This window comes from Triticum aestivum, chromosome 3D, assembly GCF_018294505.1.
Source record: "Triticum aestivum cultivar Chinese Spring chromosome 3D, IWGSC CS RefSeq v2.1, whole genome shotgun sequence".
Taxonomy (NCBI): domain Eukaryota; kingdom Viridiplantae; phylum Streptophyta; class Magnoliopsida; order Poales; family Poaceae; genus Triticum; species Triticum aestivum.
The window spans coordinates 118,794,022-118,808,641 of record NC_057802.1 but is presented as its reverse complement, the minus strand read 5'-3'; the positions used below and the strand labels follow the sequence as shown (position 1 = coordinate 118,808,641).

Here is a 14,620-nt window from a genome sequence, read left to right as displayed (position 1 = left end):
TCTATGAAAATGTACAAAGCAATCAGAGGGGAGAGCACAGCCCATGACATTTTCAGAGCTCTTTGGAAGTCAGCATGCAAACTCAGGCATAAGATCTTCTTCTGGCTGTTGCTTTGGGATAACCTGAGTACTAGGAACTTAATACATAGGAGGAACATGTATCTGGACGACTATAATTGTGCCCTATGTGCTGATGCCACAGAGGAAACAGCTGTTCATCTGTTCTGGGATTGCCAATTTGCTTCGAGGTGCTGGCACACCATAGTACCAAACAAGTTCAGAGGCATATCTGTATATGATGAAATTCATCTCTCCATGAGAGACCTCCCATCAGACATTGCAATGGACATCATTATTCAGGGTTGCTGGGGCATCTGGATGAGTAGAAATGACAAAATTTTCAGGAGAGCGGCCCCATCAGTGGATCTTGGAAGCATTATCTGAAAGAAGGACTCCAAGCTTCAGAACTCAGAGCCAAATCATCAAAGTCAGAGAAGATCAGATTTTGGATAGAATAGAACACTTAATTTAATCATGGGGTTTCCTAAAACTGGTATTGGTTGATTTGTACTATACTTTGTATTTGTACTGTTCTTTTAATTAATGAAAATATACCGTAGAACAATTGTTCTACTGTTTCGGCTAAAAAAATAGATATGGTTCGGCACGCCAACATCACTAAAGCATTCAGGCATAGATGAACTGCTTGGCCTGAAGTGTAAAATTCAACATTGATTTTCAACCCTCGAAAAGCAAATATATGAAGCGGATTGTTGAGAACAAAAAGAATTGCTTGAGCAGGCATAGTTAATAAATGCGTCTCAGAAAACAAGATTCATCATTGATGTAGCTGTATCATAAATCAAGCCATTGCCAGTTTCCCAAATGGAACACAAGGCTTTCAATGCGCCTTTTGTTCTTTATTTTCCAGATTTATGACTATATTCATTTAATCAGGTCCATTTATTAGCAAGAGAAGTAACATGTTTGCGCTTGTCAAATCCTAATTATTCTACATTAGCAGATTTTTTTTGTTCACTGTGAGCACAGATGCAATCTGCAAATTGCTGCACAGAGTGCTAGAGTATCCTAATAACTTTAAAAGGTCAATAGTAAAGTCGAATACAGAGAAACTCATGTGCTACTTACTACTCCTACAAAGTCATACACATATACTGGCAGAAACAACTAACTTGATTCAGATGAATTTGTAAATCCAGAAGCAATAGTTTGGTCTTAGAAGTAGTAATTCATTTAGTAATATATTTCTTATCTTCTTGCAAGTGCACACATTATGCATTTAGTCCAACTTCTAAATTCTACTAAAAACTTAGGATGGGAAATCGAGAAACCTATGGCTGCTGTAATATATATAAAATGGGTAAGAGAGAAATTAGTGTGGGACATGAAGAATGGAATGCCAAAGAACCGAAGCGGCAAGTTGTCCAAATAAGAACATGAGTGTAGTGCATCCTGTAGATGAACCTCTTTTGTACCTTTATCAGCTCTCATGCATGCATGATTTGAAAAAAAAGAACTAATGGCCAAAATAGTACTACATTGCTAATAGTTTACTCAACAGTAATCGGCAAACCATCCGTACATTTGCTAGTTAAGACTTAAGAGCGACATAATTAAGTTGCATATGCCACTTCTGATTTATCCAAGAACACTCTGATTGCAACACACAAATTCCAGCACAAATGTTATAGTAGGCTAACATGGTCAGAGCGCACTCCATCATCTAACTACAGAACACTGTCGAAGCCAAGTCTGAAGCTACTACTACAGCTGCTCCATGGTACACCTAATGTGCATAGCAGGCATGAAAGGTTCCTTCGGTTTGACAAGCGAAGCGATAAATCAAAGCATCGCTCTAGAACCTCATCTTGTTTTGTGCAAGAAATGGAGAGCTAACTCTCATTTCATTTTTCTTGAAAACAACTCACATTTGTCGTTTTCAGAGTAACACCAAGCTGCTGCCATATGAAAGCAGACATGACAGAGATCAATTCAATCACCAAGTAAAAATTCAAATCACTAGTATAGGAATGCATCATTATTTCTAAATCTTTGTTTGCACAACAGGATACAGTGATTCAGGTAAATTCAGTAAAAAATCATGCAGGAGGTCTGCAAATAACCAGAGTTCAACAACTAAAATATGAATGGCCATACATTGATGTGTTCAGAAGAGCGGAAAACCAACATTAATCAGATCAACACTACTGCAGCATTACCACATATATAGATCGATCAGTTTGCCAAAAGTAGCAACAGATTCAGTTCTTACAAACTACTAACCAACAAAGCATTGGCAAACACCCAGCACACGTACTACTACCAGAACTTGCAGATAGGTAGGCAGAGTCAAGAGTACAGACAGAAACCAACAACATGCCATCAGTCTAGGAGGAGGTGAACTTGGTGACGGCCATGGTGCCCTCGGAGACGGCGTGCTTGGCGAGCTCGCCGGGGAAGATGAGGCGGCATTCATGGCCGGGCGGATGAAAGAAACCTAGATGACGAGGGGAAAGAGGGGGAGACGAGGCGAGGTCTTACTAGCGGGGAGAAGCCCAGTATGGCGGAGGAGGTACGCCGGCGTCGAGGAGTTGGTGTACGGCGCGTTGAAGAGGAGTCGGGCGGCGGCGCTGTGAGCAGGGGGCGGCGCGGTGTTGTTTCCTCCCCAAATCCACGCGTCCCCCCTCGAGGGCTCTGAACCGCATTTTTTTAGACAATCTCGCGAAGCTTTTATTTAACTCGTCACAATGTTTACATGACGAAAGAAAGATCACCCGGGTTGCCTAACCACACACGGCGGCCAACATCAAGTGAGAGAGCATGCTTCGCTAAATTGTGAGCCTTGACATTCGAGCTCCTAAATTCATGGCTAAAAGAACAAATAGCAAAAAACTTGGAACGATCTACAATCTCCCTAATGATAGCACCATAGGCCGCTGCACTCCCCTGTCTGATATCATCAATAACGTTTTTGCAGTCCGAGGCCACCAAGATCCTGTGCTCGTGGAGGTCGTCCGCTAAAGCGAGTGACTCCCGAACTGCCAAGGCCTCAAGCGTCGTGGGACCATCCGAACCCTGGAAGGTAATCGTGGACGCGCCTAAGAAAACTCCATGTCGATCCCTACACACCGCTGAAACCGCGCCGACCGGTCTGTTTGTCATCAACGCAACGTCGACGTTGATCTTGCATGTTCCTTCCCGGGGTGGCACCCACTGGCTCAAGCGCGGCTGCTTAGCTGTAGGGCTTCCATGTGGTTTAGCTAGGACCTGGAGATCATTGATGAAAGAGATCACGAATGCATTAGTTGAGTATGGTGTCTGGTGCACCCCTTCATGAATCAACTTTCTCCTGGAGCTCCAAATCGCCCACAAAGTGACACCGAGCCTTGTGAAGTCCGCATGTGATAACGAATTTGCCATAGTGAACAACCATGCTTTTGCGCTTGGATAGTCGCAGGTGCTCATCTGCGCCACCAAGGAGTCAGGTGCCAAGGCCCAGGTGCTTCTCAACATTGTGCAATCAAGCAAGGCATCCCTCCAGGAGTCCGCCGCCCCGCACATTTGGCACGCCGGCGAGGTAGCCATATTGCGGTGGTGCAGAATATCATACGTGGGTATAGACTCCCTTGCCAAACGCCACAGAAACACCCGAATCTTGTTAGGAACCTGTGTGTGCCAGAGAGATGACCAACTTCTGCTCTCCTCGGTGCTGGACGGCCCCTCGGTACCATACAGCCAATTCTCTCGACTGAGCTTCGTATTTTGGATCATGCGATATGCAGAGCGGACAGTGAAATTCCCTTTCTTTTCTCTGCTCCAAGCCCAGAAGTCGTCAACTCTCCTTGTACACAAGGGAATCTTGAGTATGGCTTTTGCATCAATGGGAATAAAAACCGTACGAACTAGATCCACTCTCCATGTTGACGTTGTTTGGTCGATCAGCTCATGCACTCGGGTAGGAGGGTTGGCAACCAACGAGGTTATAGGCCTCAAAATTTCCTGCCACGGGATCCAATTGTGTTCCCAGATCATCGTGCTCTCTCCCGTCCCGATCCTCCTTATGACTCCTTGCTTCATTATATCTCTTCCATCAATAATAGCACGCCAAATCTGTGAAGGGTGCGCACCCAGCTCGGCCTCAAGCATCCCTGTATTAGGAAAATATGCGGCTTTCGGAATTAAAGAGCTAAGAGTATTCGGATTTTTTAGCACTCTCCATGCCTGCCTCGCCAGTAAAGCAAGATTAAAGATCTCGAGATCGCGGAATCCCAGGCCTCCCATGTATTTAGGTCTTGTCATGATCTCCCATGGTACCCACGTTGGTTTCCTCTTGCCTTGCTTACTGCCCCACCAGAACTGCCTTATGATGGATGTAATGTTCTCACAAAGCCCCCTTGGTAACCTGAAGCATGCCATAGAGTAAACCGGGATTGCCTGAGCAACAGATTTGATTAAGACTTCCTTCCCCGCTGCAGAAAGGAGCTTCTCCATCCACCCCTTGACCTTCTCCCACACACGGTCACGAAGGTATTTGAAAGTGCCATTTTTTGAGTGACCCACATCTGTTGGCATCCCCAAATATTTGTCACTTAACGATTCTATATGGACTTGGACAGCTAGTTTGACACTGTCACGAGTAGTCTGCGGACATCCTCTACTAAAGAAGATTGTGGACTTATCATTGTTTACTCGCTGTCCCGAGGCTCTACAATAAGAATTCAACAGGTTTGACACCGCTTCCACGCCCTCAACACTTGCTTTAAAAAATAGCAGGCTGTCATCTGCAAACAAGAGGTGGTTTACGGCCGGGGCCGTTGGTGCCACCTTGATTCCTCCAAGCACTGATGACTGAGAACTGGATTTTAAAAGGCACGAAAGGCCCTCCGCTGCAATTAAAAACAAGTAAGGGGAGATAGGGTCTCCCTGTCGAATGCCTCTCGTAGGCTTGAACTGTTCTAATTTCTCTCCATTGAAAAGAACTGAGAAAGAAACAGAAGATACCATATTCATCACTATGTCAATCCATGGCTGTGCAAATCCCAACTTGGCCATAATAGCCCTCAGATATGGCCATTCCAAACGATCATATGCTTTCATCATATCCAGCTTGAGAGCACATGTGCTATTAGTCTTTGCTCTAGATCTTTTCATAAAATGTAGACACTCATATGCACATATGATATTGTCCGTAATTAGCCTTCCCGGGACGAACGCTGACTGTTCCTCAGAGATGATGTCAGGGAGTATTTGCTTTAGTCTGTTCGCCACCACCTTTGAAGCAATCTTGTATAGGACATTACACAAGCTTATTGGACGAAACTGAGATAGCAGAGTTGGGTTCATTACCTTTGGTATTAACACCAAAACAGTATCATTAATACTCTCCGCACTTTCCTCCCCTCTGACAATTCTGAGGACCGCTCTCGTGATCTCCTCTCCGCATATGGGCCAATGTCTCTGGTAAAAATGAGCCGGGAATCCATCCGGGCCTGGTGCCTTCGTTGGAAACATTTGGAAAAGAGACACCTTTACCTCTTCATTCGTGTACGGAGCACACAGAGTCTCATTCATACTTGCCGTTACCTTAACAGGGACATGCGCCATAACCTCCTGTAGCCCAGTGACTCCTTCTAACGTGTACAAAGTTTGGTAAAAGTCCTTAACCATCTCTCTTAGCTCTTCTGGATCATCGATGAGCACTCCCAATGAATCTGCCAAAGCCTTGACCATATTCTTTTTGCGTCGGATACTGGCTCTAAGATGAAAAAACCGTGTGTTCTTATCTCCCACAGCAAGCCACTCGATCCTGGACCTTTGTCGCCACATCAACTCCTCTCGATGGTATAGCTCCACCAGTTTGTCATTAATTTTTATTTCCACATGTGAAGGTCCGGTCCTCGCTGGGTCTCCACGCAAGCGGTCCAACTCAAGCTTTAGCGCTCGTATTTCCTTCCGCACGCTACCAAAAGTATCCCGGTTCCATCTTGACAGATCTGTAGCTAGTTCAGCCAGTTTGCGCCTAATCTCCGCGACAGTGTGTCCCGAATGTTTGGAGCTCCACTTTTCCATGATGGTTTCCTGCCAATGCTCGTGAGTTTCCCACATGGTCTCATACCGAAAATCTTTCCGCCCCGGAGGCGTATTACTCTCGTTTATCTCCAAGAAAATAGGGCAATGGTCCGATGTTGCAGCTGTTAGATGGGACAAGCTTGCTAGTGGAAACTGAGCACTCCACTCCGCCGACCCCAGGGCCCTATCCAATCTGACACGGGTAAAAGTTCCGCCGGCCACCTTCTTCTCGAAAGTCCAGAAGCGGCCTCTATACCCCAAATCCATCAACATGCACACGTCAATAGTGTCTCGAAAACCCTGAATCTGGGCGTTGCTGCGTTGTCCCACCCCTTCGTGTTCATCCGGACGTAGGACCTCATTAAAATCACCGATGCAAAGCCATGGCAGGGCGCTTAGGCTACTAATATTCTTCAGCACTGTCCACGTTTGGTGTCTCATATGAGTTTGCGCTTCCCCGTACACACACGTCAGACGCCAAGGATCTTTTCCGGGGTCTTGGATCGAGCAATCAATATGGTAAACAGAGTAACCCAAAATTTCCACTTTTATTGGATTGTTCCAGAAAATACCAATGCCTCCACTCCTCCCTTGGCTATCTATAGCGAAACTATTGTCATAACCCAAAGTTCCAGCAAGTGCTTCTACCCTACCTCTCTCAATATGTGTTTCTACAATGCAGAGAATAGGGGGGGCAAACTTCTTCGCTAGCTCGCAAAGCTCGTTAACTGTCGCGGCATTGCCCACTCCGCGACAGTTCCAGCATAGGGTATTCATTGCGCCCGGCGACCCTCCAGATTGGAGGACGTCGTTGAGTCGTTGTGGAACTTGGCTGTTAAGGACATCTTTGGGGCATTCTCTGAAACTGCATCTGTCTTGGCCCTCTTGGGTTCCCGCTTGGCGCTCGGGCTGATCGGCAAGGGCAGCTCTGCGAGCATGAGAGGTGTCTCCCGAAGCATCAAACTTTGACCCGCAGGTGCCACCTACGCCTGGGGGTTTATAGTTTGGTTCTTCTCCATCGGGTCGCCTTTGGTGCGTTTGCGGCTATCCTCAACTTCTGTCATAGTGGTGTCCCTAGTCACGTCATCTTCGGAGAAAGCAGCCGGCACTGAGGCTGAGCCCCGTCCGCCTGACTGGTTGGCACGTCCCGCGCCTCTACCTCGGCCGCCTCGGCCTCCCCTTCCAGCTGTGCGGTTCTGGCCAGGGCCTGGGCCAGCCCCTCGAAACCAGTCTGCGCGAAGCTCCTTAAAAATGAGTGCCGATTTTGCATGAATCCCATCTCCGTGTTCCTTGAACTCGTGCCCGAGGTGGCCGCAAACTGCACACCAATCAAGGAGCCTTTCGTACTTGACCTTGAAAATCTGCCTTTCATCCTTATGAACCAGGCTAACTGCATTCTTTAGGGGATTAAACACATTGATTCTGACCCGCACCCTGTAAAAGTTCCCCTCAAAATCCTGCGACTTAGGCTCCACATAGATGACTTCTCCCACTTTCCTGGCCAGAGCTTTCAAAAGCGGATAGAAACCATCTGGTAGATCGTGCACTTGCATCCATATTTCCAGAGTATCCAGCTTCATCAGCGATGGTTTTGTGAATCCGTCGTATTCAGCCATGATCACTGCATTACCTTTGTAGTTCCAGGGTCCTTCTTGCATCGCGCGCTCCCAGTCACCGAGGCAAGCAAACTGCATCGTATACAGATTTTCCTCAAGAGGGCGAATCTGTACTGGCTGCGCGAGATCCCACGCCGCTCTCATTGTCTTGTAGAATCCATATTGGCTATACTTCTTCTCCGTGTGGACTCGCGCTATGGCCATCCATCTAGTCGTCTCCGGCGGTAGTAGATCTTCCTGTTCCACCACCACATCGTCCATGTCCTCCTCCTGGAGGCCCAACTCGCTCATCAGCGCTTCCAAGTCCCCCGTTCTGGAAGTCGAAGCCGACGCCGCCATGCTTGTTCCCTAACCCGAGAGAGATTCGATCGGGTGTTGAGTGTAACCCTAGCCTAACCCCACGCCGAGGGAGCCTAGCACCAAGGACGGGAAGCACTGAGAGCGCCCCCTGATCGGCCTGAGTACAGCCCTACGGCGAGGCAGGGGGAGGGTAGCAGAAACCCTACGGTGGCGCACAAGTCGCTGCCGAGGGTAGGAGAAACCCTAACGAGAGGGTAGATGGGGCGTATGCGTAGGACTCTGAACCGCATGGAAAGGAGGGTATAGGAGGGGGTCGGAGGGGGGTTGGGCCATCGAAACCCCGTGTACCAAATGGGCCCTAAAGGTTTTGGGGGATTTCTGGGCCAAGCGAGGAAATTCCCTTCAAAAACCCTCGATCCTCTCTTACCAAACGAGGCCTTACTGTTCTTCCTCCCCACTCATCCAGTACCAAAAGAACAGCACAGCCGTGCTGAAGAACAAATCCCGCAGTAACCAGACGCCGCCCCGCAGGCTTGGCATACATCGGGCCCCGGGGCACGCACTCGAAGCTTGTCAATTAGCCATCGATCCGGACTCCTTCAATTCCCCCAGGTATGAAAAAATCTAGATCAACAACATTGTCGCCTACGAAATTCCCGTAGATCCCCAAATCCATGTTCGTACTTATTTTCTCAGCGCCTACCAGATATTATTTTCTCAGATCGACTGTCAAGGCCATCGATCTACTAATTTAGCTGCAGTCCCCTGCTGTAGTATATTGCTTGTCTCCAATCGTCTCACCAAGATTCTCAGTCGGTCATGTCTTAAACCCTTGTGCCAAGCATGACTACACCAGTGTTGATTACTGGGCAGCCCTTATTGCGTCGTCAGAGATAAATTCATTCAACTGGTGTAGGTTTGTGAAAGACAGTTTGATGAAAGGCATTAGAAAGATCAAGTCCGACATCGCCAATGGGAACAAGACAATTCACATAGTTGGATGTCACCTGCTTCCCCGGGTATATTAAAAATATTCATTTTTAAACTCTGCAGTTATCAACTTAATCATACCTCATCACTATATTTTGTACCAAGGCAATCTCCCCTCCCCCAGGTAATTGCTCTGGACAATATTGAGATATCTAGCAGGCACATCGCGCAAAACATACTACCTCGTGTGAAGGTTTTCGATCACGAATCAGTAAAGAAGGCAATTGATTCAATTACATCCCACATTGGCCAAGAAGTTTGTTTCGCTGACTCAGATGTAAGTAGGAAGCATCATTTACCAGTGCCAGATTATGCATCTCACATCAGATTATATGGACACAATTTTTTATTTTTATCGGCTATATGTCTTTTTCGCAGTGTTTAGTCAAGGAGGTTGTGCAGCCTGAGCATCATGTGCATAACAAACTGGCATTTTCTACCAACGGCTATACCTGGCCATCTGTCGGGCCGGGCCTACCAAAGCCTGATGCAAAAACCCCAGGCCCGAGCCCGGCCCGAGCCCGGCCCGGCCATTGGGCTGAAAAATTGGGCCCAAGCCCGGCCCATCATGCTAAAAGCCCGCTAGGCCATGGGCCGGGCCGCTTTGTTAACGCGCTAATACGGCGGGCGCGGGCCCTGCCTGGCCTGGCCGTCGGGCTTGAAATCTAGGCCCAAGCTCGGCCCGGCCCGGCCTGGCCATCGGGCTTGAAATCTAGGCCCGTGGACAAGGTCGGGCCAGGCCGGGTTGGGTCGGGCCGACCGGGCCGGCTGCCCACGGCCAGGTCTACCAACGGTACCCCAAACATCTTATCCATTCCGTCGACTTCAAAGGTTCCTCCTCGCACTGCAAATAAGATAAAGTCGCAAAACATGATTGGACATGTAGACTTTGCTAATATAATGTGTCGAAAGTACCCAAACATGGTGAGACATCATAGATAAACCATCATATCACACATTACACCAATCACTTGACCTAATGAGTCTGGTTTATTTTCACAAACAATTATATTCCAGTCTCTTAATTTTGAACGAAGAGCGGACCGGGGTTGTTTTTCTCACAATTAACAGACACGCCGCCACGGACCTCGCCTCTTCCTTGCATTTTGTTTGCACCCGACTCATGGTCTTCCGGTACCCTGACCCCTCCCCCCCCCCCCCCCCCCCCCCCCCCCGCGCGTCCGCTTCAACCCAATTCATTGCTCTTTGCATCTCATGATAACATGGCTAGGTAAGTAATCTAAAAATGCCTAGTTTTTTTGTGTTCATAGCTTAAATAAGTTCATTAACTCCAATCACACAAAAAGGACATGGGTTGACCACCCAACGCCAACGTTGTTAATATTGCAGGGAAATATTATAAGGGATCAAATTATCACCAATGGGAATATGAGCCACGAATGATGTGCCCTTATTGTGCGCCGTATAGCACAAATCGAGCAGTCCAACACATCAAATGAAGACGTGTCAATTTGGCGAAAGTTTATGGGGCCAGATTTTACGTTTCGTCTTTTGCCATTCTGTTTGTGCGATCAATGCTCCAGTTTGGTTATGGTGCAAACACCCATTTTTGCAGACACTCGTCATCCGCAACATAGATCCCACATTCGCCATTTTAGTCCAAACTGAATTCCTCATGGAGAAATATATCGACCAGTGCTGAATGGTACATGACATTTGACGACCTTCCACTAAATTTCCACTGATCATTGCTGTTATATGTTAGATATGCTGCGGAAGAGGATTGTCGTGCTCGACCCACAAGCAGGCCCTTTCGGTTTTACTACAGAATGTCAAATTCCATGAACACATCAGCCATGCTATTCATGTGGCATTCTTCAGATGTGTAGAACCATTTTACTCTAGTTGGCCGTGCACATCTACTGGATGGACAAGAGAATTCCCCACCTTAATGGTGGAAAAAATGTCAAGGTATTTGTCTGAACCACTATATTATGATGAAATAGGCCTGCTTCAGATTAAAAAAATGTTATTAACATGGCTTCAATCGTTAACATATCTACATTTCCTTCTTGCTGTCAACAACGAGCAGTCTGGCATCTGTTCGCTTTTCGTGGCTAGGCACTATGACGACAACAAACTACAAAGACCTACCACCAAGGTTTGCCTACACAAATTTTTTACATTATTTTCATAATAGACAGTAAACATTTTAGCAATTTGTTTGCCAGGAAAACATAAGTTCACCCCGTCGGGCGACCCTCCATGGAGTTCTGAAGCTTGAAGAGAACAGATCGGACGCACCATACACGGCAATGAAGCAAATCAGATCATCTCTTAACAATTTGTATTTATGTTTTCTGGTGTACACAATGGCAGCAATCAGATGAGAGAGGGAAATTTTGTTTTTGCTACTCTAGATTTCGCCAATTTTCCTTATGCCACTCTAGATTTTGATATTTCACTTTTGCCACTCTTAGTTTTTGACAATTATCACAATTGTCATTCCTGTGGCAAAAGCAAGATATTCAGAGTGGCAATTGTGATAATTGTCAAAAGCTAAGAATGGGCAAAAATGAAATAAAATTATTTTTCTTTTGCCATAGAATGGCAGTTGTGATAATTGTCAAAACAGAGTGGCAAAAGTGAAATGTCAAAATCTAGAGTGGCATAAGAAAAATTGACAAAATCTAGAGTGGCAAAAACAAAATTTTCATGATGAGAAATGTACCCTACTTGGTTTTTAGGAATTCTTTTCCAGCAGGCAACAGTTTTGTTTGTACACACATCCAGTGTAATGTACTCAAAGCATCTCTAGCAGACCCCGTATAAGTGGTCAAACCCGTAAATTTTTTGCGTTTTACGTTTTGGGCGAAAAAAGTGTCCAGAACAGAAACCGTAAGAATGGTCCAACCCGTAAATTTTTTAAGGGCCACCGCAAATGCACACCCGAAACCCTTATCTTTGGAGGTTGGAAGGCCGAATCTAGGGGGCCCCGTATACCGGTCAAACCTCGTCGGAGCAAACACGCCACCGCGGAGTTTGCCGGAATCCGCCCTAAACTCGTTGGAATTCATCACCGCACACCGGAAAAGGCCGCTAAAGGCCGCCATCGATCGCCGCCGGTTCGAATTGGACGAGCTCGACATAGCCGTGGCCTCCCATGACATCAGCCTGACCGCCGGAATCCTCCCGGCGCGGCTGGCAAAGGGGCACGACTCGGCTGGCAATAGAGTAAGGCGCGGACGGCGGAGGCGGCGGGGTGTGGCCGACAAGGCTGGGTGCGGACGACGGAGGTGACGGGTGTTGGAGCGGTGATGGGGCGCGGCCGACAGGGGCGGGGTGCGGCCGACGGGCGACACGGCATGGCCTGCGGGTGATGGGGCGCGGCCGACGGGGTTGGACGCGACCGGCGTGGCCGGCACGGCCGGCTGGGGAAAGGGGCGGCAGTGGCCGAACTGGAGGAAGGAGCTCTTTATTCCAGTTTTACAGTTTCTTTTACAGTATCTGTTCGGCCGCAGCTAAAATAAACCCTTAAAATGCACTCTTTCCAACCTGTATCCTGGTTTTGCAGTTTACGATTTTAAGGGGTGTGCTAGAGATGCTCTCAGTGTAGCAATGCAGACAATCACAATAACGTTTAGACATGTTTACTCTCGTGGATGTACTCAGTGTAGCAATGCACACAATCACACACATCCAGTGTAATGTATTCAGTGTAGCAATGCAGACAATCACAATAATGTTTAGACATGTTTACTCTCGTGGATGTACTCAGTGTAGCTTAGAATGGACAACGGCGGGTTTGGATCGAGATTCTTTTTTGGTGAGATTACAAATTTTCACTCTCCCGCTTGCTATATACTGTATATAGCACGGACGTATCAACTTTCCCTCCTGACCTGTTCGAGTTCGTTTGAAAAAAAAATTGAACAGCAATATATTGGCCCGAGCCATCGTCCGCTCTTCCTCTAGTAACAAAACAATTCACGTACCGGAGCGGCATATGAGCCATTTAATTTTGTGTTTTGGCCAGCTGCGGGACGATTCGGCAGGATTTCTCGCCATCTTTCGTAGTACAAACCAGCCCGCCGCGCCATGTCCCGTCAGGCGGGGCGCCCGATTGTGCCCAAGCATAGCTGACCGGAGAAAATGAGTACCCCGCTATCAATGCATTTGCATGCATGTGAGGATGAATCGATCTAGTACAATCCCCACCACGACGCATCTAATGCAGATCAAATCAAACGCGCAGTGGATGTAAGCTGATGAGAGCATGCACAGTGGAAAATCATCACTTTGCGAAGCTAGACACGCCACAACCAGCTGCCACCACCCGGTACAAAAGATTCCAAGGCGCAGTGGACAGGGCAGAGCGAAGCTCCAATGCACTGTTCACGCGCCACGGCCGTACCAGTCGCCTGGACTAAACAAGCACACACTAATTAGTAAATAATCTATTCAAAAAACAAGAGGAGTGGACGACCAAAGATGCACAGTACAAACGGAAATTTCGAAAATACAGCTTATGATATTTCTTTGTTTCGATCAATCGTTTTCCATTTTGTGGATTCATTCCATTGAACCAAATAAGTTATCTATAATTTTCACCACCCAGTACTTCATTTGTAGCTAAGAAAGTCATCCACAAATATGACCAGACAGGAAATGTCATAAACAATATAATGCATTGACAAAAACAGAGATCATCCAGTTACATATAAAACAATCATCAAGGATTTAAAAGTTTAACTTCCAAGCAGACGTCGCTTCTCCACAAGCATCAGGAACATCAACCTCACAAGATCCAGCTCCGACGTTCGCCGGCCCACCGCCACATGACGCAGACCCCTCGGCGATAGTTCAAGAAAGAATTCCAGGCGCCTCACGCAGAGCACGAGCTGCATCAAGCGAACGGCGGTCCAGCAGATGCTCTTCCAGCGGGCACGCTCTCAATGATCCACATGAACAATTTGCCTGCGGACCCAACAAATCTCGACCTCGCTCCGACACTGGGGATCCGTGAGGGATCAGGCTAGCAGTTGATCTAAGCGTCAAGTATGCAATCAGAATCTTACGAATATCATAAACCTAACAGAAAAAATTGCAAAAAAAAAAACTTATCTTCCTGTCCATGCCAACGAACTCCATCTTTCTTGCAGTTTCAGGGATAGCTGAATGCAGGTCCGCGCGCACCCACCTTATGCTAATATTGTTTTGGGCCGAGACCGCTGCCTGGTCTTGATTTTGCTATATGATTCGTTGTTCACGTGAAACCAGTGGGGGCCAGCGCACCCCCATGCAGCTAGCACAACTGTCCGGCATAGATTGGGCACCACTAGCATAGCGCATGCAAACCGAACCTGTGCTGAGTTCGGCATCGGTTCTCAGAGAAGTGGCACAAGTTTTTTTGAGGGACAGAGAAGTGGCACAAGTTAGTACGAATAGGAGGCGCTGAACTTTCTCTATACGGGACCGTAACAAGATTATGTACAAAAAGGGTTGTGTAAGGTATATCTGCTATATTACACGCTGGCACTGATTCATTCCATCCTGATGCATGCAGGGAACGGCCTGGATAAAGTGCGCCAATGCCGTCGTATACTGAAAGTGCGCTCCGGTTAACTTAGGGCAACTCCAACGCACGACCTTTAATGGTCCGT

The 14,620-nt window shown here is 47.3% G+C and overlaps 1 protein-coding gene across 2 annotated transcripts; it reads left to right on the top strand.

Annotated features, from left to right (window-relative positions):
• The first annotated feature begins 8,430 nt into the window (after nucleotides 1–8,430).
• Nucleotides 8,431–11,496, top strand: LOC123074317 (uncharacterized). 2 transcript variants are annotated; one of them, XM_044497195.1, is made up of 5 exons: nucleotides 8,431–9,025; nucleotides 9,121–9,273; nucleotides 10,723–10,928; nucleotides 11,050–11,118; nucleotides 11,189–11,496. In XM_044497195.1, the coding sequence occupies exons 1-5, from the start codon at nucleotides 8,942–8,944 to the stop codon at nucleotides 11,196–11,198; spliced, it is 522 nt and encodes a 173-aa protein (XP_044353130.1). In that variant the 5' UTR covers nucleotides 8,431–8,941; the 3' UTR covers nucleotides 11,199–11,496. The 2 variants fall into 2 exon arrangements, with proteins under 2 accessions (XP_044353130.1, XP_044353129.1); XM_044497194.1 differs by having other exon boundaries at nucleotides 8,431–9,273.
• The last annotated feature ends 3,124 nt before the right edge of the window (nucleotides 11,497–14,620 follow it).